Source organism: Oncorhynchus tshawytscha, linkage group LG07 (genome assembly GCF_018296145.1).
Source record: "Oncorhynchus tshawytscha isolate Ot180627B linkage group LG07, Otsh_v2.0, whole genome shotgun sequence".
NCBI classification, from domain to species: domain Eukaryota; kingdom Metazoa; phylum Chordata; class Actinopteri; order Salmoniformes; family Salmonidae; genus Oncorhynchus; species Oncorhynchus tshawytscha.
The window spans coordinates 52,636,158-52,662,851 of NC_056435.1; the positions used below are offsets into that span (position 1 = coordinate 52,636,158).

Below are 26,694 nucleotides of genomic sequence, written 5' to 3' on the forward strand. Positions count from 1 at the left end.
CGAATGAAGTTCTTTCAGGGCCGTCGATGTGTTTGCTTGGGGGGGAATAAACACGACTGTGATTATGATCGAAGAGAATTCTCTTGGTAGATAATGCAGTCGGCATTTGATTGTGAGGAATTCTAAGTCAGGTGAATAAAAGGACTTGAGTTCCTGTATGTTGTTATGATCACACCACGTCTCGTTAATCATAAGGCATACACCCCCGCCCTTCTTCTTACCAGAGAGATGCTTGTTTCTGTTGGTGCCATGCGTGAAGAAACCAGGTGGCTGTAGCGACTCAGATGGTGTGTCTCAAGTGAGCCATGTTTCCGTGAAACAAAGAACGTTAGTCTCTGATGTCTCTCTGGAATGCTACCCTTGACTGGATGTATTTTGTTTGTCGCACCATTCTCGGTAAATACTATACACAGTCGTGCGTGAAAAACCCAAGAGGGCAGACCTTTCTGAGGTACTGGAACCAATGCGGCTGGCCCCGACCACACTCAAAAGTCGCTTAGGTCTAGTGGGCACTCAAACACCAATACTGGACAATTGAGGAGTGGGAAAACATTGTCTGGTCCGTCGAATCCTGGTTCCTGTTGCGTCATGCTGATGACAGAGTCAGAATGTGGAATAAGCAGCATCCATGGCCCCATCCTACCTGGTGTCAACAGTACTGGCTGGTGGCGGTGGTGTAATCATGTGGGGAATGTTTACCAGGTGAACGTTAGGTCCCTTGAGAAATTGAGAAATGGTTCCATGTCCCAAAGAATTCAGGCTGTTCTGGAGGCAAAGTGAGGTCCAACCTGGTACTAGATGGGTGCACCCAATAAACTGGCCACTGAGTGTTTATACACACCTGCACAATCCATTCTCATCAACTATGGATATTATCACAAATGTCATACTTAACAAAGTACTAGTAAAAAAAAAACGATGTCTGATTTTTAAACCTACACAAATCAAATATTACCTTTCTTTATTAAAAAGGGTTTGATCACATGTATATACAGAATCATTTAACCAACTGTGACCAAGAGCATGATCGTCATATGCCTTTGTTTCTACTATGTTCGGTGACAGAAAGTCATGAATTTCGATGAAATACTGTGTCCTACATGACCCAAGTCCTGGTTAAAGCACAACTTCAAAAGGTCCATCTTTTGTGCTGGACCTTACTCACTATCTCACTTCAGTGTGTTCTGGTCCAAACTATTTCCACATCCAAGACTTTCCCAGAACCAGTGCTGCTACGTCTCCTTAATAATGCTACACACAGGAAGTAGTGTGTGTTTTGAAAGAACTTGCCCACAACGCTCTCCCAAGAAAAAGGCCTGTGGTGGATGATATATACTTTCCTAACCCACTCAGACCAAACACAGTGTCACACAGTCACAGTGTCACAACCTTTAGGAGAGTGAGTGACTGGCTGGACCTGCTTGTCTCCAGGCCTGTAGGAATGGTGGGCGAGCGAGAGAGTGTCTCTGTCTATGAGATTGTGGCCCCACGCTGGTATCTTCATGTCCCCCACAGGTCTGTCCTGCTCGGACTGCTTGGCCAGGAGGGCCTTTTTCTGGGCCTTGGTAATAGGGAGATCCTCTGAGGGCGTGGTGAGGATAGACAGTCTCTGAGGAAGGAGAGAGAGGACAGAGGAGCATTTTAAAAAGGGGCTACGAGGGGGAATGAGACAATAACTGGTGATGTTTGGAGAGCATGGATTTTTTCACTTATTTTTTTGGTAAAAGAAACAACATCAGTGTGTAACAGTGGAGGCTCCTTAGAGGAGGAATGGGAGGACCATCCTCCTCAGTGAATTTAATAAAATGTTTAGAACTCTTGCAGTATGAACTGATATATTGTCCATCCAATCAAAGGATCAGAGAATGAATCTAGTACTGAAAGCATAATGTAGTATAATGTAGGCTACAGCGAGCTAGCACTGCAGCGCATAAACTGTGGTGAGTAGTTGACTCAAAGAGAGAGAAAGACAATCATTTAACAATTTTTACATTTATTTTTAATTAAGGAAAAGCAGTAGTAGAGAGTTTCTTTCACTTACTTAGCAAATGCAGCTAATTTAGCCTACTCAAACAGAGAGGAATACTATTTATGTTAGCTAGCTGGCTAAGGCTATCCAACACTGCGACTCTTCCAAGTCAGGGTAAGTGTTCGGTTTTATTAATTTATTCAGGGCAGCAGGTAGTCTAGTGGTTAGAGCGTTGGGCCAGTAACTGAAAGGTTGCTGGATCAAATCCCCAAGCTGACAAGGTAAAAATCTGTTAAACCCACTGTTCCCTGGTAGGCTGTCATTGTAAATAAGAAATTGTTCTTAACTGACTTGCCTAGTTAAATAAATATAAATCCCACCAGGGCCTAACTGTGTAACTGCTAAACTGATTGTACACATTAACTGTGGGTTTAGCTCTAGTTTGCTGACAAATGTGTAGCAGTTATGGTATGAAGGTTTGGCTTGGAGAGGATATTGCGCCTGGTCACAGACAGCTGTTGTGTTTGTTGTGCAATGAAGTCCACAAGGGAAAAGGTGAGAGGATGCGAGCAAAGTGATGAGCTGGGTGAATGAAATATGAATATGCTGTAATATAAATATATTAGTATATCATTGTATTAAGAGAGAGACACATAACTAGCGATCTCTAACAATTGACCTACCTAGCTAGGCTTCCCATTGCTTGTTTTTTGTTGCTTTTGAAGTGCTTTGAGATGTTTTTCTGTTATGAAAAAATGCTATAGAAGTTTAACAAAGTAACTATTTACCTGTCGCAGTGTACCAGGAGTGACACTCACAATGTACACCATCCACAGAGGAACTATGAGTGTGGAGGAGAGGGTGAACCACCAGCCAATGGCATAACCCCACCAAGTATACTCAAAGGTGTTGTTGAACTTTAGCGGGGTAAACCTAATCAAGGAGAAGACAAACGTAGCCTAGAACAAAAATATATGGAGGGATGTTTTATAATAAACATTGAAGAACAATGTATTTTCAGAGAGCATTGTACTAATTATAATATAGTAGAGTAACAGTGAGGCTTGAGTGAGGACAGAGAGAACAAGGTTACCATTTTCCAGTACTTTTCAGGTTTATGGTGAAACATTTTTATTGAACGTAAAGGAAGGATTCTCTACTTTACATAGGTTACACAGACATCCATTTGATTTCTATTTCTATGTATTGTCAACTTATTAACTTTTGTTTGTCTGTAAATCACTTGTATTACTGTGACATCAACGTCATGTTTACTACAGATATTGGATCTTAATTTGACCAACCTTTTGCAGGAGAACTTTCCTACAATGCAAGTAATACAAAACTTGTAGTGTATTTAAGGTTTACAAAAAGGCTTCTGAAGCTGTTTAATTTCCACTTTGACATTTCCGACTTGATTTTCTCTTACGAAAAATGTATCAACGCCTACAAAAATGCCCATTAATTATAATCCACATAATAATTACACATATAATGTTGCTGCAGGATTATTTCTCTGCTGTAGAAAACTTGTTCAAATTAAGATCCTACATCTGTATAACAATAGTCTGAAAAATAACTAATGAATTTGCTGTTGAGAGTAGGGTGTTAAGAAGTAATACTTACAGTGCAGATGACTGGAGTGATATACTTCAAACAGTACTTAATGAGGGGTAATGGTCGATAACCGATCATGTCCTCTATATTATCGTACAGACGATCTGCACCTGTAGAGTAAACATAACAGAGACTCAATCATAGCAGTCAAAGAAAGGGTTTGGTCAGTTGGTCAATCAAATACCATCCAGGTAAACCTTCTCAAACCACGAAGTGACAAACAGGTTCAAGCAATTGCAGATTGGGAAACCCGGACGACAGGTTTACTTCTTTGATACTGTTTTAGACAGGTGTCGTTTCTCATCGATGTCCAAAATGCGAATGTCTGCAAGAGGAAAAGCTTGGATAACGCCATTACCACCGCTAAGAGAAACCTCCTGAGGGAATATCTGTGATTGATATTTTTTTAAACATTTTAAATGTAACCTTTATTTAACAAGGCAAGTCAGTTAAGAACAAATTCTTATTTACAATGACGGCCCTCCCCGGCCAAATCCAGACGACGCTGGGCCAATTGTGCGCTGCCCTATGGGACTCCCAATCACGGCCGGTTGTGATACAGCCTGGAATCGAACCAGGGTCTGTAATGATGCCTCTTGCACTGAGATGCAGTGCCTTTGACCGCTGTGCCACTATCTGTGATTGATGGAATGGGGCCATGCAGGGTCTTTTAATATGATGTTTTCATAAGATCTACAAGGATAGCGGTAACACTTTACAATAACTTACAAACATTTATGAAGGCATTTTCATGTATATATAAATGTTTATAAATGGTTTATAAAGTAATATAAAGGCACTGACACTAAAGGTGTCCGCATGCTTCCTATCCGAAACAGTTCAGAACAGGTTGTGCATATATTACAATGACATTTTGTGACGTTTTTGTTCATTGTGGTCTCGGGCAAAGTTTTTTTTTTTCGGCTGTTCGTGCACACAAATTTTGATCAAGGCTAGCTGAAGTCTACACCCCGTTGCTTGGTCAACAGTAGTGATTCTTCAAGTGTTTGTTGTCATTCAACGAGAGACTAATCGTTTTCATGCAAATTTTTGACAAATACTGCACTATACATCTTAGTTGGATGTAAAATTGCGCGACTAAGATCTCCTCTGCAAAAACGTCCAAATGAATGATAGATTTCTTAAGCTATCTTAGATTAATTAGGGCTATGTTGATGAAGTGTATACTCGCTACGGCGATGGACAAACAGAACCATTTCTGCTTTTTTATCGTTTTTCATCAAGCAAAGGCGTTTTAAGGGAGTATACGAGCACACTCCGAAGCATGCCTTAAGAGCTACTGAAGCAGGCAGGACTAACTCACCATAAACCCAGCTGACACACACTGACTGTAGTACGGCAAAGAGAAGGAGAGTCATCCCACTGCAGGCATAGTAATCAAACAGCTGGAAGATATACAGGCCTCCCTGCAAGCAGAAGAGGGTGTGGAGAGAAATAATTCATAAAGTACATTCTTATTGAGAACAACAATAAGACTCAAAACAAAACACTCAGACAATGATCTTAAGTGTGTCCAGTGGCCCAAGTCCTTATGGAATAAGTAGAATCTGCCAACAATTCTGCAGAACGAGTTATGTCCCCCAAAGTGCTGAAACAACACTTGGGAGGTAGATTATCAATCATATACCTGGTTACTGTCATGATTGAGCTAATAATGATGCCTTTGAAATTCTAAATTCCTTATATAATAATGACATCAGATGACCTCTCACCTCTGTGACCATGACCAGGCCGATGAAGAAGCTACCCACACTGATGATGAGGAGGAGTATTTTACGCCGATGACCAACCAGGAAGAAGGAAGGATACATGTCTGAGATAGCTGTCATCAGAGCCTCCAGACCTACGAACTGAAGCAGAGATGGTCAAATCAAACTTTATTTGTCACATGCGTCGAATAAAACAAGTCGAGACCATAATGTGACATGCTTACTACAAGCCCTTAACCAGCAGTGCAGTTCAAGAAGAGTTAAGAAAATATTTACCAAATAAACAAAAGTAAAAAATTATAAAAAGTAGCACAATAAAATAAAAATAACAAGGCTATATACAGGGGATACCAGTACCGAGTCAGTGTGCGGGGGTACAGGTTAGTTGAGGTCATTTGTACATGTAGGTATGGGTGAAGTGACAATGCATAGATAATAAACAGCGAGTAGCAGCAGTGTACAAAACAAATGGGGGGGGGACAATGTAAATGTAAATAGTGGTGGCCATTTGATTAATTGTTCAGCATTCTTATGGCTTGGTGGTAGAAGCTGTTAAGGATGGGGTTCTTCGTGGAAATTATCTTAATTGAAATACTAGCTACATCTTCACAGCGTCACGTCCATTGAGTTTAGTGATGATTGTAGGTCAATGTAATTATCCTTTATTAGGCAAATAATTTAATAGACCTTCAGGGCCACTCTAACCTACCTGACTATCTAACCCCAGTAGGATGATCATGATGAAGAAAAAAATGGCCCAGAGTTGGGGTACTGGCATCATGGCCACAGCACGAGGGTAGGCGATGAACGCCAGGCCAGGACCTGTATGCAGTAACACAGGTAAACTCATTACTATACTTTCAGGGGCAGGTCAGAGGGAATAGTTAGCTCCTTGAAAGGCTCAGACACCCATCTTGTAACAAAGCATAACTTTAAAAAGGTCTGTTTATTTGTGCATTTGTTTATTCATTACTAACTTAATTCAATCATTAAAATCTCACTGCTGCTTTTCTACAACACTTACCTGATTCGGCCACGGTTGCGATGTCTGTCCTCTGTTCATAAGCCATGAAGCCCAGTACAGAGAAGATAGAAAAACCAGCCACGAAGCTGGTTCCGCTGTTCAAAAGGCACAGGTACACACAGTCCCTAAAAAAGAGATTAACTTCCCTGTTAGTCAAAACACAAAGGAATTCAAATGACCTACAATATGCAGATCAACTTTCCAGACAGCCTCCCATTTATCGCTCCTGAATGGCGCACCGTTCTAAGGCACTGCATCTCAGTGCAAGCCTCTACAATCCCTGGTTCGACTCCAGGCTGTATCACATCCAGTCGTGATATGGAGTCCCATAGGGCGGTGCACAATTGGCATCATCTGGGTTTGGCCAGGGTAGGCCGTCATTGTAAATATGAATTTGTTCTTAACTGACTTGCCTAGTTACATAAAGGTGAATCAAAATAAATACATTTATGTCAGTGTACTTCATTCTTCCACTCACTTGTAACAGTTGTTGTCATACTTGTTATAGCTGCCAAGGGCGGTCAGGCAGCCGATGCAGATCGCATAGGAGTAGAAGATTTGTGTTCCAGCATCCATCCACACCTGTGAGACATACCAGAGAGAGACACAATAGTATTCAGAGTTTCACAGTTCCGATCCACTAGTCTCATCCCAGGGTATCAGAGGCCATTTCAAAATGGTGCCTATTTTTGAGCTCGTAGCTATAATAAGTCAACAGGAAATGTATTTCCTTTGAAATTCAGTCTTCTTATTTTTCATAAGGTATTGCTATTGTAACAAATCTGATGTTCTTAAGTACGCAAACTGTTCTCCCAAGGGAGTAAACTTTCTTGGGCCAGTGGTCATGCCGGCCAGGGTTCAAACACAGGCAGAGACATTACCTTTTATCCCCCATGAATCGCTACAGTATGTAATGATGTTTTTGCTACACCTGAACACAAATTATACAATGAAGTGTGTTCCTACCTGTGGGTCAGCGAGGCGGGCTGGATCTGGGTAGAGGTAGAACTTGATACCATCTATGGCCCCTGGCAGTGTGAGTCCACGAACTAGCAATACCAACAGCATCACATAGGGGAAGGTGGCAGTGAAATAGACCACCTAAGGGGAGACCGGACCAGCATTACGTTTACTCAGTCTATGGCTCATCCTAACAACTTTACACCATTCATGGTGTCATCAGGTTGAATGGCAGAGATGCCACCTTACCTTCCCAGTAGACTTCACTCCTTTCCAGACACAGAAGTAACAGATAATCCAGGACAATAGAAGACACAAAGATAGGTCCCAGCGAATATTTCCAAGCTTGTAGACACTGTCTGTGAGATTCAAAACTCTTCTCCTGCAAATGATATTTTCAGTTCCAATCCCACCACTTGCTGTTCATCATTCTCTCAGCACCTCTTAAGGCACATAGCCATTGGTGGTTAATAAAGACTTGATTCATTAGAATGGTTTTATATACTCACTCCCAGAACTCTCTCACTGGCGATGTTGCGTTTCCTGTTATTGTCCAGTTTAGATATCGTACTACTCTTCTGTCAAACTCCACGCAGGTTGCTGGTTAGGAGGAAATTACACATTAACAAGCATGTCTCAGAACTCTGAATCTTTCCTGGATAAGGAGACATTTAAAAATTAAACATTTATCAACTCACTTGCCAAAAACAGAGTAAGTCAGTCTGAAGTAGTGTCCATAAATGTAAGATACTATCTTTAATTTGAGCTTAATAGCCACAGTACGTCTCCATCAACATGTCTACACATTGAAGTTATCCTGGTCCCAGATCTGTCTGTGGTCTTGGCAATGCCAACTCCATTGCAGTCCTTGTCAATGAGTGACAAGCAGTTGGCATTATAGCACAAGCAGACTGGCACTCAGGCTACACTGAAATACACACCTGTGTTCCAGCTGTTTCTACAACTGGCCCAGGGGAGCTCAGAGCTGAACGAGGAGAAGAGGTAGAAGAAGGCCCAGGCCAGGATGATGATGTAATAGATGCTGGAATACAGAACTACCACCTGACCACCATAACCCAGTCCTGAAGAGGAGGAAGAGGAGAAGAAGAAAACAATAAAGGAGAAAATATGAAGAAGTTGTTTCCGGACAAATATGGCGATGTAAATGTTCAGAAAATAATTGTTTCTTCTGAGAAATATGTGACAAATAACAAGTGGTCTCATACAGTGCATTCGGAAAGTATTCAGACCTTTCGGACCCTTGAAGGCCTCTAGTTCAAAGATTCACACGTCTGTCTTGTTGGAATGGCACCGTAACTTATTTAAATCAGGGCTGGGGACTTTGAAAGGAGTCTAATCTACATCAAAGAGAAACACAGTTAAACATGTTATGGTCCAGTATATTCATTTCAATCATATTTTTTAAAATATATATTCTTAACAAGTCAAGTCAGTTAAGAACAAATTCTCATTTACAATGATGGCCTACCCCGGCCAAACCCGGACGACGCTGGGCCAATTGTGCGCCGCCCTTTGGGACTCCCAGTCACAGCCGGATGTGATACAGCCTGGATTCAAACCAGGGACTGTAGTGACGCCTTTTGCACTGAGATGCAGTGCCTTAGACGCTGCGCCACTCGAGAGCCCTAATATTCTCGACCTAGGACCATAACATGTTTAACTGTGTTTCTCTTTGATGTAGATTAGACTCCTTTCAAATTCCCCAGACCTGATTAATAAGTTATGGTGCCATTCCTACAAGTCAGACGTGTGAATCTTTGAACTAGAGGTCTTCACAAGTCCAAAAAGTTGGACCCGTTCTGAAATGGAGCTGGTTGGATCCAGATCCAGCCCGATCTGAGTGAGGGAAGCAGCAGAAAATATATTTTTAAGGAACTTTATTAAGGGAGAGAGGTGCCGGTCTGGCAGGCGAGGGAGGGGCGGATTGACATGGGCAGCAGGGAAGGAGAGACGGCAACCAACCAAGACAACTCGCTCTGTAGTAGACTAATAGCTGGCACTGTGTTATCCTCAAAGAATGCGAAGAAGGTGTTTGTTTTGTCTGGGAGCAAGATGTCGGTGTCCGCGACGTGGCTGGTTTCCCATTGTAATCTGTGATTGTCTGTATAGTCGTGGTCAAAAGTTGAGAATGACACAAATATACATTTTCAAAGTCTGCTGCCTCAGTTTGTATGATGGCAATTTGCATATACTCCAGAATGTTATGAAGAGGGACCAGATGAATTGCAATTAATTGTAAAGTCCCTCTTTGCCATGCAAATGAACTGAATTCCAAAAAACATTTCCACTCCATTCAGCCCTGCCATAAAAGGACCAGCTGACATCATGTCAGTGATTATCTCGTTAACACAGGTGTGAGTGTTGACAAGGACAAGGCTGGAGATCACTCTGTCATGCAGATTGAGTTCAAATAACAGACTGGAAGCTTCAAAAGAAGGGTGGTGCCCGGAATCATTGTTCCTCTGTTCCTGTCACCCATGGTTACCTGCAATGAAACACGTGCCGTCGTCATTGCTTTGCACAAAAAGGGCTTCACAGGCAAGGATATTGCTGCCGGTAAGGATATTGCTGCCGGTAAGGATATTGCTGCCGGTAAGTTTGCACCTAAATCAACCAATTATCGGATCATCAAGAACTTCAAGGAGAGCGGTTCAATTGTTGTGAAGAAGGCTTCAGGGCACCCAAGAAAGTCCAGCAAGCGCCAGGACCATCTCCTACAGTTGATTCAGCTGCGGGATCGGGGCACCACCAGTACAGAGCTTGCTCAGGAATGGCAGCAGGCAGGTGTGAGTGCATCTGCACACACAGTGAGGCGAAGACTTTTGGAGGATGGCCTGGTGTCAAGAAGGGCAGCAAAGAAGCCACTTCTCTCCAGGAAAAACTTCCGGGACAGATTGATATTTTGCAAAAGGTACAGGGATTGGATTGCTAAGGACTGGGGTAAAGTAATTCTCTGATGAATCCTCTTTCCGATTGTTTGGGGCATCCGGAAAAAAGCTTGTCCGGAGAAGACAAGGAGAGTGCTACCATCAGTCCTGTGTCATGCCATCAGTAAAGCATCCTGAGACCATTCATGTCAGAGGTTGCTTCTCAGCTAAGGAAGTGGTCTCACTCACAAGTGTGCCTAAGAACACAGCCATGAATAAAGAATGGTACATCCTCCGAGAGCAACTTCTCCCAACCATCCAGGAACAGTTTGGTGACGAACATCCAGCATGATGGAGCACCTTGCAATAAAGCAAAAGTGATAACTAAGTGGCTCGGGGAACAAAACATCGATATTTTGGGTCCATGGCCAGGAAACTCCCCAGACCTTAATCCCACTGAAAACTTGTGGTCAATCCTCAAGAGGCAGGTAGACTAACAAAACCCCACAAATTCTGACAAACTCCAAGCATTGATTATGCAAGAATGGGCTGCCATCAGTCAGGATGTGGCCCAGAAGTTAATTGGCAGCATGCCAGGGCGGATTGCAGAGGTCTTGAAAAAGAAGGGTCAACACTGCAAATATTTACTTTTTGCAACAACTTCATGTAATTGTCAATAAAAGCCTTTGACACTTATGAAATGCTTGTAATTATGCTTCAGTATTTCATAGTAACATCTGACAAAAATATCTAAAGACACTGGGGCAGCAGACTTTGTGAAAATTAATATTTGTGTCATTTTCAAAACATTTGGCCACGACTGTAGACCCTGCCACATACATCTTGTGTCTGAGCTGTTGAATAGTGATTCCACTGTCTCTACTGATGTGTTGCCTGTTTGATTGCCTTACGGAGGGAAAAACTACACTGTTTGTATTCAACCATATTCTCAGTCACCTTGCCATGGTTAAATACTATGGTTTGCGCTTTCAGTTTAGCGCGAATGCTGCCATCTATCCATGGTTTCTGGTTTGGGTAGGTTTTAATAGTCAGTGGGAACAACATCCCCTATACTCTTCCTGATGAATTCAGTCACCTTGTCAGTCACCAATGTTATTATCCGAGGCTGCCCTGAACACATCTCAGTCTGCTGGATCAAAACTATCTTGAAGCATGGATTATGATTGATCAGACCTCTGCCTATGGGAAGGAAGGAGCAAAATGGAGTCGTGATCTGATTCGCCGAAGGGAGGGTGGGGGAGGTCCTTGTAGGCATCCCGGAAGAGAGAATAGCAGTGGTTGAGTGTTTTCCTAGCACAAGCACTACAGTCAATGTGTTGGTAGAACTTTGGTAGCGTTTTCCTCAAATTTGCTTTGTTAATATCCCCAGCTACAATAAATGCAGCCTCAGAATGTGGTTTCCAGTTTGCATAAAGTCCAGTGTAGTTCCTTGAGGGCCGTCGTGGTATCAGCTTGAGGTCGGCATTTGATTGTGCGGTATTCTAGGTCAGGTGAACAAAAGGACTTGAGTTTCTGTTATCACAATGGTTAATCATGAAACATGCACCCCTGCCTTTCTTCTTCCCGGAGAGTTCTTTATTCCTGTCTGCACAATGTACTGAGAACCCAGCTGGCTGTATGGACGGGGACAGTATATCCGGAGAGAGCCATGATTCCATGACACAGAGTATCTTACAGTCCCTGTAAGGAGATCCTAGCCCTGAGCTCATCTACTTTATTGTCCAGAGACTGAACATTAGTGAGTAATATACTCGAAGTGGTGGATGGTGTGCCGGTCTCCTGAGTCGTACTAGAATTCAACTCCGAATACCTCTTCTGCTCCAGCGGCGTATTGGAGCAGCCTCTGGGTGTTTGTTGTTAACATTCAAATGACACAGTACGACTCTCTGTCAAGAATAGAGTGCCCTTTTGCTCTCCTGGACTTGTTTCACATGGTTGGGAACTGACAAGTAAAAATATGTTAAGAAACCATAAACACGCTCAATCAAAAGCATCTAACCAATTACAGCGCTTACAGAGCGCTGGTGTAACGCCTATCGCTGTTGATCCTCCCACTTTGGTTCACATGGCCACTTTCAGACACACTCCACATATCCAGTTCCCCATACTTGCCCAGACCTGTGACATTATTTAGAATCCTGGATCTGGTCCAGCTCAGGTCCTGGAATTTCAGGTACAGTTGGATCCGTGAAGACCTTTAGTTTGAAAACAGGACTAGTATCCTGAATGTACCGGTCTTGTCACAGGAAAGGCTATCACACACTCCTTCATCTAATAGTTCATGCATTAGTGTGAGCCTGTGTAATATTGTTGATATTTAACCCAAGATTCATCCAAAAATGGGAATCAAGTGTTTTGTTACTTTGATCCCTTTTCTTCTTAGGGATAGACCGCTTTTTTCTCCATTTCCTGTCTGAACGACATGCCCAAAGTAAACTGCCTGTACCTCAGGCCCTGAAGCCAGGATATGCATATAATTGGTACCATTAGAAAGAGAACACTTTGAAGTTTGTAGAAATGTTACAATAATGTTGAAATGTATATGGTAGGAGAAAATCCAAAGAAAAACCAACCAGAATTTTATTTTGAGACCACCCTCTTAGAAATGCAAGAGAAAGGTCATATTGTAAATTAGCTCACTGGATGCAATTCCTATGGCATCCACAGGGTGTCAGCAGTCTATGTTCAAGGTTTCAGGCTTGTAACTTCAAAAACAAATAATAAATAACAGTTTTATTAAAATTACACACCTGCTAAAATCAATTTCCTATTGAACATACTTCTTCCCGAAATAAATATTATAGTTTGATTACATTTTAAGATATCTGAGGAGTAAATAAAAACTTATTTTGACTTAAAACAAAGTTTAGGGGGAGCTTTTCGGATTCCTTTCTCTGCAAGTTGAACGAGTGGATTACTCAAATGGATGGCGCCAACTAAATAGACTTTTTGGGATATAAAAAAGGATTTTATCTAACAAAACAACATGTTATAGCTGGGACCCTTTGGATGACGAATCAGAGATAGACTTTCAAAAAGTAAGTGAATATTTAATTGTTATATGTGAATGTATGAAACCTGCGCCGGTGAAAAAATATTTTGATGTGGGGCACCGTCCTCAAACAATCGCATGGTATGGTTACGCTGTAATAGCTACTGTAAATCAAACAGTGAAGTTAGATGAACAAGAATTTAAGCTTTCAGCCGATATGAGACACTTATGTACCTAAATGTTTAAAATCCGTAATATTTATGATAATTTTATTCATTAAAAATCCTACAATGTGATTTTCTGAATTTCTTTTCCTCATTTTGTCTGTCATAGTTGAAGTGTACCTATGATGAAAATTACAGGCCTCTCTCATCTTTTTAAGTGGGAGAACTTGCACAATTGGTGGCTGACTAAATACTTTTTTGCCCCACTGTATATCCAAAATGTCAATTTATTTGGCGCGTTTGATCCAGAAAAAAACAGCTTCCAAATTGCGCAACGTCACTACAAAATATTTTAAAAGTTGCCTGTAAACTTTGCCAAAACATTTCAAACTACTTTTTTAATACAACTTTAGGTATTTTTAAACGTTGATAATCGATCAAATGGAAGATGGGTCTAACTGTGTTCAATACAGGAAGACAACAAACCAAGCTACTTTTCAAGTCTTGCGCAACTCAACAGTGTTACGCAGTTCCTAGATGGCCGTACTTCTTCATTGCACAAATGAATAACCTCAACCAAATTCCAAAGAAATTCCAAAGACGGGTGACATCCAGTGGAAGCGGTAGGAACTGAAAACAAGTCCCTAAGAAATATCGTTTCACAATGAGACCTCAGTGAACAGACAGAGACCTAAAAAAAAAAAAAATTCTGAACGGTTAGTCCTCATAAGTTCTGTTATACTCACAGACATGATTTAAACAGTTTTAGAAACTTCAGAGTGTTTGCTATCCAAAGCTACTAATAATATGCATATCTTATATTCTTGGCATGAGTAGCAGGAAGTTGAAATAGGGCACGCTATTTATCCAAAAGTGAAAATGCTGCCCCCTATACCTTAAGTTAACAAATGTATAATATAAGTTAGATTTTTAAAAAAAACAATCGCCAGAGTGCCATTACAAGTAATCTAAAATGTAGCCTTATATTGTTTCAAACTGGTAAAGCATAGTGATTAAAATCACGGTCAAGCTTTTACAAATAGAATAGTGCAATATAATTTACAGAAGGAAAAGCATGTACGTACCTATGGATCATTGTCTGGCCCTGTACAGATGTAGGATCTTAATTTGATCACCCTGTTGCAGAACTAAAACTTGCAGTGTATTTGAGGTTTAAAAAGGCTTCTTAAGTTTTTACTTCCGACTTTGAAATGTCAGACTTCCCTTACGAAAATGTATCAACCTCAACAAGAATGTCCATTAATTCCAATCCACAGAGTTAGTTAAGTATCTTTGCTAGAACCACTACTTGGGTGGGCTATATCATCTTATCATTGGTAATGTAGGCTAGATGCATCAGCTAGTTAGCTAGGCTGTAAGTTAGTCTTTACTTGATTTGAATTTGTTCTACTACTGACAAACAGTTGAATTGCAGTTGCCCTGTTCCTGGACCCTGACATGCTACAGATGAGGGATTTTAATTTGAGCCAGTTTGCGTAGGCAGGAAAGGTTAATTATTATGTGGATTAAAATTAATGGACATTTTTGTAGGGGCTGATTTATTTTTAGTTAGGGAAAATCAAGTCTGAAATTTCAAAGTGAAAATTACAAACTTCAGAAGCCGTTTTAAAACCTGAAATACACTGCACGTTTTACATTTCCTACATTGCAGAAATGTTATCCTGCAACAGGGTGATCAAATTAAGATCATACTGTAGCAACTCCAAAGTAACTTGGTGGTATTAATTTCAAACTCACTGCTCAGCGCCGGTGGGTAGCACATGCATGCGATGAGGACGAGTGCAGCAACAGAAGGGCGGGGAGGGGACTTCTTTCAAGATTCACGAGTTTATGAGAAAGGATCTAATTTGATAGGCAATTCATTGCATTTAATGTTACAAGAGAGAAAAGTTAAAGAAAATGAAATGTATTTTTTTTTTTTAAACGCCACCAATCGAAAGGGCACTTTTTTAACAGGAGGGAAAAAGGGCATGTGCTCAAGCACCCATAGGGCTCCATCTGTGCACGTGCCTGCCGTATGCACCTCAATACCATGTGTCCGTTTTATGAACCATATCAGAGTAGGAGGAATGCCTTTTAGATCATAACGACTAAGATTATATGGCCAGAGGGCCTGATTCTAGATCAGCAGTCCTACTCCGTGACGCTTTATAAATATGGGTCCTGAAGTTTACCTTCAAACAGGGGGCAGATCTTCCTCCAGCAGGTGATGCTGCCCTGCGTGGTGTACTGGCCCAGGGAGGTCTCCAGAAGAAAGAGGGGAATGCCACAGGTGAACAGGAAAAGCACATAAGGGATGAAGAACACCCCTTAAGAACAACACAAGTTAAACCACAAGTAAACATGTAATTTACCAAGAGGATTAAGACCATAACTTAAAAGCCCAGTGCAGTCAAAAACGTGATGAACCTATGAGGTTGGAATAATATTGTGAAAATTATGATAATGCCCTTTTAGTGTAAGAGCTGCTTCAAAAGAACGCCTAACATTTCAGCATGTTTTGGTGGGATGGAGTTTTGGCCTGCCTAGTGACATCACCAGGCGTTAAATTAGCTGCAATATGTAACTTTTTGGGCAACCTGAGAAAATTCAAATGTTTATTATAGATCTGTCATACTCATTGAAAGCAAGTTTAAATAAGCGGTAGATCTGTTCTTTGTGTGCTATTTCTATGTTTTGCACACCAGCTTCAAACAGCTGAAAATAAAATATGATGGAAAATATATTTCACAGTGGTTTAGATAGAACAATGATTCTCTAAACTGTATTTGCTTGTTTTAGCAACCAGGAAATGGCAGAGCAATTTCTGCATAGTGCAACCTAAGTTAGAAAACATAGACCAATAAGAAAGAGGTCCAAATCTCTCTGCCAATAGCAGATAGTGTTCAGTTTTCCCCTCCCTACTCAAACCACTCCCAGATAGTCCGAGCAAAATTCTTGCTTGAGAAATTGCACTTTGATAAGATTGTTTCAAATAAAATGGTAAAAAGAAAAATATAATCATTGTAAGGTACTTAACCCTCCTGATGTGTTATGATCAAATTGGACCGATTTACAAGTTCTCTCTCTGAAAAATGTAGTTAATTTCATTTCATTGTCATAAGGTTCCATGACTTTGTCCACACAGCGCATCTGAACACACAAAATACATTTTGATGATTTTCATTACTTTTTGGGTGTTTTATTTAAGTTATGTACACCTGTGGTGTTGCCGGTCAAAAATGACTGGTCATTAGAAATTAATGGGTGAGACTACAATTAGTGTTTAAAATTGAGTTCAGGCACATGCCCATTCATCAGATGGACACACTTCATCTCCCAGACCCCCACATGCATGTGTGTTTGAGCACACACACATCTCACTCCCCTTCTTGGCTTCCATGGCAACCCCCACGGGAACCTTTCCCCAATACTTCCCCCCATGGGAACCAAACCTGTTGGCATTCTCACTAACAATTGCAACATTGCAGCTCTGGTATATAAAGCTTTTTTGAGGCCTTGCTAACAGTTCATTCTGTGGCAGCACAATGACCAAACAATATACTGTATGTGACGCTCTTGATTAGATCTTTGATAATGACACTGGTGAGGAGGAGCCACACCCGAGCCACTGCCTGTTCACCCCGCTGTCATCCAGAAGGCGAGGTCAGTACAGGTGCATCAAAGCTGGGACCGAGAGACTGAAAAACAGCTTCTATCTCAAGGCCATCAGACTGTTAAACAGCCACCACTAACATTGAGTGGCTACTGCCAACACACTGTCAATGACACTGACTCTACTCCAGCCACTTTAATCATAGGAATTGATGGGAAATGATGTAAATATATCACTAGCCACTTTAAACAATGCTACCTTATATAATGTTACTTACCCTACATTATTCATCTCATATGCATACGTTGATACTGTACTCTATATCATCGACTGCATCCTTATGTAATACATGTATCACTAGCCACTTTAACTATGCCACTTGGTTTACATACTTATCTCATATGTATATACTGTACTCGATATCATCTACTGTATCTTGCCTATGCTGCTCTGTACCATCACTCATTCATATATCCTTATGTACATATTCTTTATCCCCTTACACTGTGTATAAGACAGTAGTTTTTTTGGAATTGTTAGTTAGATTACTTGTTCGTTATTACTGCATTGTCGGAACTAGAAGCACAAGCATTTCGCTACACTCGCATTAACATCTGCTAACCATGTGTATGTGACAAATAAAATTTGATTTGATTTTGATTTGAGGAGAGAGTCCGTGTTAGACTTTGACACAAAGTAGTCTGTGACAAATAGCACAATATGTTTCATCTGAGTATTTGTTATAGTCAAAATAATCCTTACATTATGCTTTTTTTAAACTCAAAAACAAGTTGTATGAGCTCAGGTCAATGAGGCCTACAGGCCAGAAATAGCAAATAGAAGATCACAATTTGTAATGTTCACAAGAACTTTAGTTGATAAAAAGATCTAACACAACATTAGGTGATAATATATGCATTATTATGGATTTATAAATCAGCTATAATGGGGCGGTCATTTTGGACCGAGAACACAGAATGAATTAACATGAAACGAACACAACGGGAGGGTTAATTGTTGCCCAGAAATGATTTGACATTGAGATAAAAATGTCTGCATTGGACCTTTAACAACATGTTTTCTAATCTCATCCCCAGGTTTAATTGCTAGAGAGCCGGCTAAGAACGAGACATGTTTTCCAACATTATGACCAGGTTAGGTTGAAACTCAACAATATGCAAATCAGCAAGACCAGCTATTCTGTTTAGCAATTTTAGGAATTCTCAAAATAAACATTAGCATAAGAAATAAAAAGTATTGTACTGTCTCCACCGCAACGAAGTAAACAAAGTGCCTAGCTTTTTTGTATTGATGATCGGAAAGTCAAAGATTCACCTCTCCACACATTTAATGTGTGTTTTAAATGTATGACCATGTGATGCTCACCTCCCCCATTTTTGTAGCACAGGTATGGGAACCGCCATACATTCCCCAGGCCGATGATCTGTCCGGCCACAGCCAGGAGGAACTCCAGCTTGCTGGACCACTGTCCCCTGGTCTGGGTGTTGGCCACAGGGACAGGCTGGACCAGACCTATCTCCTGGTGGGCCATCTTATTGAACCTTATATCAGGATCATTATGCTTCGCCATAACACTGAGGAAGACAAAGTGGGCTTTATTCATTGAACAACCATGTATCTAACATAGTCAGTGTGCTATGAAGACATAAAACCAGCTGCTTTGTGATTGTACTATAGTGAAAAGTGATACACAGAAAACAGCTACATATGACCTGCTACACACACTACCGTTCAAAAATGTCACTTAGAAATGTCCTTGTTTTTGAAAGAAAAGCACATTTTTTTGTCCATTAAAATAACATTGATCAGAAGTACAGTGTAGACATTGTAAATGTTGTAAAGGAATATTGTAGCTGGAAATTGCAGTTTTTTTAATGGAATATCTACATAGGCGTACAGAGGCCCATTATCAGCAACCATCACTCTTGTGTTCCAATGACACGTTGTGTTAGCTAATCCAAGTTTATCACTTTAAAAGGCTAATTGATCAAACCCTTTTGCAATTATGTTAGCACAGCTGAAAACTGTTGTGCTCATTAAAAAAAGCAATAAAACTGTCCTTCTTTAGACTAGTTGAGTATCTGGAGCATCAGCATTTCTGGGTTCGAGTACAGGATGAAAATGGCCCGAAACAAATAACTTTCTTCTGAAACTCATCAGTCTATTCTTGTTCTAAGAATTGAAGGCTATTCCATGTGAGAAATTGCCAAGAAACTGAAAATCTGGTACAAAGATGTGTACTATTCCCTTCACAGAACAGCTCAAACTGTCTCTAACCAGAATAGAAAGAGGCGTGGGAGGCCCCGGTGTACAACTGAGCAAGAGGACAAGTACATTAGAGTGTCTAGTTTGAGAAACAGATGCCTCTCACGTCATCAACTGGCAACTTCATTAAATAGTACACACAAAACACCAGTCTCAACGTCAACAGTGAAGAGGCAACTCCGGGATGCTGGCCTTCTAGGCAGAGTTCCTCTGTCCAGTGTCTGTTCTTTTGCCCATCTCAGTCTTTTCATTTTATTGGCCAGTTTGAGATAAGGCTTTTTCTTTGCAACTGCCTAAAAGGCCAGCATCCCGGAGTCGCCTCTTCACTGTTGATTTTAGCACCCTGTTCCAGGAGAATGTTCCTGCAATGCAGGAAATGTAAAACGTGTAGTATATTTGTGGTTTAAAAAAGGTCTGAAGTTTCAGACTTTATTTTCTCTGAAAAATGTATCAAACCCTACAAAAATGTCCATGAATTGTAATCCACATAATAATTAAAATGTCCTGTTGCTACAGGATTATTTCCTGCTGTAGCAAACTGGCTCAAATTAAGATCCTAGATCAGTATGACCTGTAAAGAAAAAGAAAATAGGGGAAAAAAGGGAAGGTCCAGTGCAGCAAAACATGAGTCCCGTCTTTCAATGCATTAGACCGTCCTTTTATCCAGCTCCTGTTATTACTTTGGATGTGCATAAAACCCCCTCCTCTCAAAGTAAATTAGGGGGACACTGCTTACATTAACTGCTCTGAAGGTATAATATAGCAATGTTGACTTATAACAATGGAATCAACTAGTGTATTGTATGTACTCTGTATTATGTTTATGAGGGCTGTATTAGGACACATTGTTTTCATTCTTTACTGATCCTGAGAAAAGTCAGTTCCCACATACTGATCCATACTGGGGTCTATTCTAGGATTAGCCTGAGTATCTGTGAGTAGCCAATACCAGCTGACTATTTGGCAGTGGCCACACAAATCATCTGGTATTGTAAGGGACCAGGGCAACATCTCAATGCTTGGCAACATGTATGACTGTTCAAATTCCACACTGAGGCACTAGTCTTGTTGCATTAGAGTAAGATGGGATCAGCACTACTTGGTGGCAGTAGGGTAATACTGTCATCAATGTTTCCTTTGTGCTCTTGCCTAGTATCCCTGTGGGAGTGGGACATATAATGGGAAATATGTGCTGCTACCATTATGCTAATAACTAAAAATGAACACCCTGTACTTATACAGTTATAAGAAGCACAACCGTAAGGTCTGTTGTTAAGACAGTGTGTTCTAAAAGGTCACTTTTGCCTTTACTATTTAAGGCACTCCTGGGCCTGCATTGGGGGAGGACACTGCTGTGCCTTCCTGATCTACTGTAGCCTAAAATAGGTGTAATATACAAGACACCCAGAAGACCACTAGCCAGGGCATAGTTTGTGATGCTAAGAGTAGCTACTGACTGTATATCTTTGATAATATAATACTGCTTGGTTCAATATACAGTACCGCCTGTTTTAGATGAATGACAGAGTGGATAGAGAAGATCGACATGCAAAGATTTATGGGCACAGTGATTGTAAAGTTGGAGAGTTACTACTGCTAAATATTAAAGTTAATTGCAACATAAATATATTTTTCAGATCTGATTTTCTAGGTTCATCCTTCATGCATTTGTCTCTAAATACAATTTTTCAACTGTCAGGTGTGCTCCCCCTGGCCTCTAGGTCACCAGGCTGCTCGTTATGGCGCACACCTGCACGTCATCAGACACACCTGGACTCCATCACCTCCTTGATTACCTGCCCTATACATGTCCCTCCCTTTGGGTCCTTCCCCAGGAGTCATTGTTTATGTTTCTTGTTGTTCTTGGTTTGTATTATGTTTCGTTTATCGATTAAATCACTCACTCCCTGAACTTGCTTCCTGACTCTCAGCGCACTCGTTACATAAACATACTGTAGTGTTTAGAAACAAATATTTGGAGCATGAATTATGAAAATAAAATCTACACCAACAACCAGAACTCGTGCGTTCAAATCAAAAACATGCGATAAGAGTACTTATTCATGCATTAGACATGTCTGTAGCGTTACACAAAACGGAAAGTCACTGCTGCTCTCAGTGGCACTGCTGACCCTCCAATCTGTAACGTTAACCTTTAGCCTACATTCAGCAAGTGCTGCTAACTACAGAAAGAGGACGAGAAAGCTACCACTGACCGAAGCCCCAAGTCAGTTTCTATCTACAGCTAGGGAGATGTCTTTGTGTTATCACAGCCCACCAAATTTCAAATACAAAAAGTGATAAACAGTCTAAATAAAATATTTCCTGATAGAACGAGAGAGAGTACCTTAAGGAGGAAGTTGTAGTTCTGAAGTCTGTTGTAGTAGTCTACTTCTCCATTAATCTATGGGAGGAAGACTGGTTCTGGTCACTTTCACTGGAAGCAAATCTAGACCCAACATCTCTCCCTGCCAAATGCCCTTTCCAGAACTAGCCATGAGTGAGTCTATGTAGAGAGGTTCGAGTGTGCGCGTGTGTGTGTGAAAGGCGGAGCTACTGAGTCAAGTCAACACTGGTTCCTTTGGTGAAGGGAAGAGGAGGTGATTTGCTCTGTGGAAGCGGCAGCAGCAGGCAGGCTTCTTTTGATTGCCTGAAGGGGCTTTTGTGGAATTCTAGCAAATGAACGCTCTCTCATATAACTTCACAATGGATAGAGGATAGATGAGTTACAGAAGTTGAACACTTAAACGTAGAATGTAGTTTTGGGGCGGCAGGCAACCTAGTGGTTAGAGTGTTGGGCCAGTAACTAAAAGGTTGCTGGATCGAATCCCTGAGCTGACAAGGTAAAAATCTGTCATTCTGCCTCTGAACAAGGCAGTCATTGTAAATAAGAATTTGATCTTAAAATAACTGACTTGCCTAGTTAAATAAAGGTTAAAAAAAAAGAATCGGACAGGGTGGCTGACATTTTACGTGCTCCTAACCAAATGTGTTATTTTGTTTTAAAGAATTGCGTTGTTTGTAACTTGTTTAACTTATTTTGTACATACTGTTGTACATGCTACCATCTCTTATGACCGAAAATAACTTCTGGACATCAGAACAGCGATTACTCACCATGAACTGGTAGAAGCTTTTTCCTTTAATTAGTCCTACATGAAGGATATCCTGCTTTCCCGGGAACAGGGCCAAATCCCTGTCATTTGCGTGAAGAGAAGATGCGTTGGTGAGCGAGTAAACCCCCATTGCCATCTGTTCTATTGGCAAACTTGCAATTATTGGAAAATAAAATCGATGACCTACGAGCAAGATTAAACTACCAACAGGACATTAAAAACTGTAATATCTTATGTTTCACCGAGTCGTGGCTAAACGACCACATGAACAACATGCAGCTGGCGGGTTTTACACTGTATTGGTAGGATAGAACAGCAGTCTCTGGCAAGACAAGGGGGGATGGTCTATGTATATTTGTAAACAACAGCTGGTGCACTATACCTAAGGAAGTCTCAAGGTTTAATGCAGGGAAACTTAAATCCGTTTTACCAAATTTCCACCAAATCAAATCAAATCAAATTTATTTATATAGCCCTTCGTACATCAGCTGATATCTCAAAGTGCTGTACAGAAACCCAGCCTTAAACCCCAAACAGCAAACAATGCAGGTGTAGAAGCACGGTGGCTAGGAAAAACTCCCTAGAAAGGCCAAAACCTAGGAAGAAACCTAGAGAGGAACCAGGCTATGTGGGGTGGCCAGTCCTCTTCTGGCTGTGCCGGGTGGAGATTATAACAGAACATGGCCAAGATGTTCAAATGTTCATAAATGACCAGCATGGTCGTATAATAATAAGGCAGAACAGTTGAAACTGGAGCAGCAGCACGGTCAGGTGGACTGGGGACAGCAAGGAGTCATCATGTCCGGTAGTCAGGTAGTCCTGTCAGGTAGTCCTGGGGCAGGGTCCTAGGGCTCAGGTCAGTTGAAACTGGAGCAGCAGCACCAGCATGTTAAATTTGCAATCATAGGGCAAAAATCACTTTTACTCCACACACAGAAATGCGTACAAAGCTCTCCCTCGCCCTCCATTTGGCTAATCTGACCATAATTCTATCCTCCTGATTCCTGCTTACAAGCAAACATTAAAGCAGGAAGCACCAATGACTCTGTCAATAAAAAAGTGATCAGATGAAGCAGATACTAAGTTAAAGGACTTTTTTGCTAGCACAGACTGGAATATGTTCCGCGATTCTTCCGATGGCATTGAGGAGTATACCACATCAGTCACTGGCTTCATCAATAAGTGCATCGATGACGTCGTCCCCACAGTGACTGTACGTACATACCCCAACCAGAAGCCATGGATTACAGGCAACATCCGCACTGAGCTAAAGGGCAGAGCTGCCGCTTTCAAGGAGCAGGATTCTAACTCGGATTCTAATTCTAAATTACTTCTATGCTCGCTTCGAGGCAAGTAACACTGAGACATGCATGAGAGCATCAGCTGTTCCGGACGGCTGTGTGATCACGCTCTCCAGAGCTGATGTGAGTAAGACCTTTAAACAGGTCAACATTCACAAGGCCGTAGGGCCAGACGGATCACCAGGACGTGTACTCTGAGCATGCGCTAACGTGTCTTCACCGACATTTTCAACCTGTCTGTGACCAAATCTGTAATACCAACATGTTTCAAGCAGACCACAGTAGTCCCTGTGCTCAATAACACTAAGGTAACCTGCCTAAATGAATACCAACCCGTAGCACTCACCTCTGTAGCCATGAAGTACTTTGAAAGGCTGGCCGTGGCTCACATCAACACCATTATCCCCAAAACCCTAGACCCACTCCAATTTGCATACCGCCCTAACAGATCCACAGATGATGCAATCTCTATTGTACTCCACACTGCCCTTTCCCACCTGAACAAAATGAACACCTATGTGAGATTGCTATTCATTGACTACAGCTCAGCATTCAACACAATAGTACCCTCAAAGCTCATCACTAAGCAAAGGACCCTGGGACTCCCTGTTCACTCATGAGGCACAGCCAGGCACGACTCCAACACCATCATTAAGTTTGCTGATGACACAATAGCGGTAGGCCTGATCACTGACAACGACGAGACAGCCTATAGGGAGGAGGTCAGAGACCTGTCAGTGTGTTGCCAGGACAACAACCTCTCCCTCAATGTGATCAAGGCAAGATTATTGTGGACTACAGGAAAAGGAGGACCGAGCAGGCCCCCATTTTCATTGGTGGGTCTGTAGTGGAGCAGGTTGAGAGCTTCAAGTTCCTTGGTGTCCACATCACCAACAAACTAACATGGTCCAAGCACACCAAGACAGTCATGAAGAACCTATTCCTCCTCAGGAGACAGAAAAGATTTGGCATGGGTCCTCAGATCCTCAAAAGGTTCTACAGCTGCACCATCGAGAGCACTGGTTGCATCAATGCTTGGTATGGCAACTGTTCGGCCTCTGACTGCAAGGCACTACAGAGGGGAGTGCGTACGGCCCAGTACATCACTTCCTGCCATCCAGGATCTCGAAACCAGGCGATGTCAGAGGAAGGCCCTGAAAATTGTCAAAGACTCCAGCTACCTTAGTCAAAGACTATTCTCTCTGCAACTTGCTGCTACTTTATTTTACTATAAACTATTCTCAGGGTTGGGGAGTAAAACAAATGTTGCAATGTTACAAAGATGTAAAAAGATGCCCTTGAAACATTCTTGATATGTTCATCAAAAGAGAGATCAGGGTCCAAAGTAACGCAGAGGTCCTTCACAGTTTTATTTGAGAGGACTGTACAACTATCAAGATTAATAGTTAGATCAAACAGCAGATACTTTTTTTTCCTGGGACCTAGAACTAGCATCTCTGTTTTTTTTTCTGAGTTGAAAAGTAAAACATTTGTTTCATCGAAATGTACAGCTGTGTGAGTTGACATTGTGTTTTCTTAATGACATCAGTAAGAGGTATAATATATAATTAAAACTATAGTGGTTTTTAAGTGGAACCTTGAGGAACACAAAATTTACCATTGATTTGTCAGAGGGCAAGCCATGCTCAGAAACAAACTGATATCTTGCATCAAAGCTGGGACTGAGAGACTGAAAAACACCTTCTATCTCAAGGCCATCAGACTGCTAAACAACAATCACTAACTCAGAGAGGCTGCTGCATATATACTCATATCACTGGCCACTTTAATACATGGATCACTAGTCACTTTAAACAATGCCTCTTTAATAATGTTAACATATCTTGCATTACTCTTCTCAAATGTATATACTGTACCTTATACTATCTATTGCACCTTGCCTATGCCACTCGGCCATCCATATATTTATATGTACATATTTTTTTCCATCACTTTAGATGTGTGTATTAGGTAGTTGTTAGGGAACTGTTAGATTACTTGTTAGATATTACTGTACTGTCGGAACTAGAAGCACAAGCATTTCTCTACATTCACATTAACATCTGCTAACCATGTGTATGTAACCAATAAAAGTTGATTTGATTAGGAAGAGTCTTGGCGGGTATACATTGTAGAATAATAGTGAAGACAACAGAACTATGAAATAACACATGGAATCATGTAGTAACTCAAAAAGTGTAAAACAAATCTGAAGATATTTTATAGTTGAGGTTCTTCAAAGTAGCCACCCTTTGCCCTGATGACACCTTTGCACAATCTTGGCATTATCTCAACCACCTGGAATGCTTTTCCAACAGTCTTGAAGGAGTTCCCACATAATCTGAGCACTTGTTGGCTGCTTTTCCTTCACTCGGCAGTCCAACTCATCCCAAACCATCTCAATTGGTTTCAGGTCGGGGGATTGTGGAGGCCAGGTCATCTGATGCAGAACTCCATCAATCTCCTTATTGGTCAAATAGCACTTACACAGCCTGGAGGTGTATTTTGGGTCATTGTCCTGTTGAAAAACTAATGATAGTAGGACTAAGAGCAAACCAGATGGGTTGGCGTATCCGTGCAGAATGCTGTGTTAGACATGCTGGTTAAGTGTGCCTTGAATTCTAAATATATCACAGACAGTTTCACCAGCAAAGCACCATCACACCTCCTCATCCATGCTTCACATTTGGAACCACATACGCAGAGATCATCAGTTCACCTACTCTGCGTCTCACAAAGACACAGAGGTTGGAACCAATAATCTCACATTTTCAGACCAAAGGACATATTTCCACCAGTCTAATGTCCATTGCTCCTGTTTCTTGGCCCAAGCAAGTTTCTTCTTCTTATTGGTGTCCTTTAGTAATGGTTTCTTTTCAGAAATTCGACCATTCGACTGATTCACGCAGTCTCTCCTGAACAGTTGATGTTGAGATGTGTCTGTTATTTGAACTCTGTGAAGAAACTATTTGGACTGCAATCTGAAGTGCAGTTAACTCTAATGAACTTA

At 41.3% G+C, this 26,694-nt stretch overlaps 1 protein-coding gene across 3 annotated transcripts; it reads right to left on the reverse strand.

Moving 5' to 3' along the window:
* Window positions 1-944: 944 nt before the first annotated feature.
* Window positions 945-21,824, reverse strand: LOC112254815 (sodium- and chloride-dependent GABA transporter 2). 3 transcript variants are annotated; one of them, XM_024427699.2, is made up of 15 exons: window positions 21,615-21,823; window positions 18,368-18,576; window positions 15,561-15,695; window positions 8,242-8,382; window positions 7,810-7,900; window positions 7,550-7,682; window positions 7,307-7,441; window positions 6,819-6,922; window positions 6,341-6,465; window positions 6,026-6,138; window positions 5,320-5,457; window positions 4,911-5,013; window positions 3,596-3,696; window positions 2,758-2,928; window positions 945-1,609 (listed from the first exon to the last, which is right to left on the reverse strand). In XM_024427699.2, the coding sequence occupies exons 2-15, from the start codon at window positions 18,570-18,572 to the stop codon at window positions 1,367-1,369; spliced, it is 1,938 nt and encodes a 645-aa protein (XP_024283467.1). In that variant the 5' UTR covers window positions 18,573-18,576; window positions 21,615-21,823; the 3' UTR covers window positions 945-1,366. The 3 variants fall into 3 exon arrangements, 2 of the variants coding, with proteins under 2 accessions (XP_024283467.1, XP_024283468.1); XR_006083786.1 differs by having other exon boundaries at window positions 1,474-1,609; window positions 2,758-2,902; window positions 21,615-21,824; XM_024427700.2 differs by lacking the exon at window positions 21,615-21,823 and having other exon boundaries at window positions 15,561-15,630; window positions 18,368-18,492.
* Window positions 21,825-26,694: the final 4,870 nt, after the last annotated feature.

What these genes read in the sequence shown, in the direction of transcription:
- LOC112254815 (XM_024427699.2), bottom strand. Translation starts at nt 18,572, where the DNA reads ATGGCGAAGCATAATGATCCTGATATAAGGTTCAATAAGATGGCCCAC. An exon ending in TAGAAACAGCTGGAACACAG is followed by an intron (nt 7,901 to 8,241) that starts GTGTGTATTTCA and finishes CCTCCTAACCAG; the next exon opens with CAACCTGCGTGGAGTTTGAC. An exon ending in GCCTGGTCATGGTCACAGAG is followed by an intron (nt 5,014 to 5,319) that starts GTGAGAGGTCAT and finishes TTCTGCTTGCAG; the next exon opens with GGAGGCCTGTATATCTTCCA.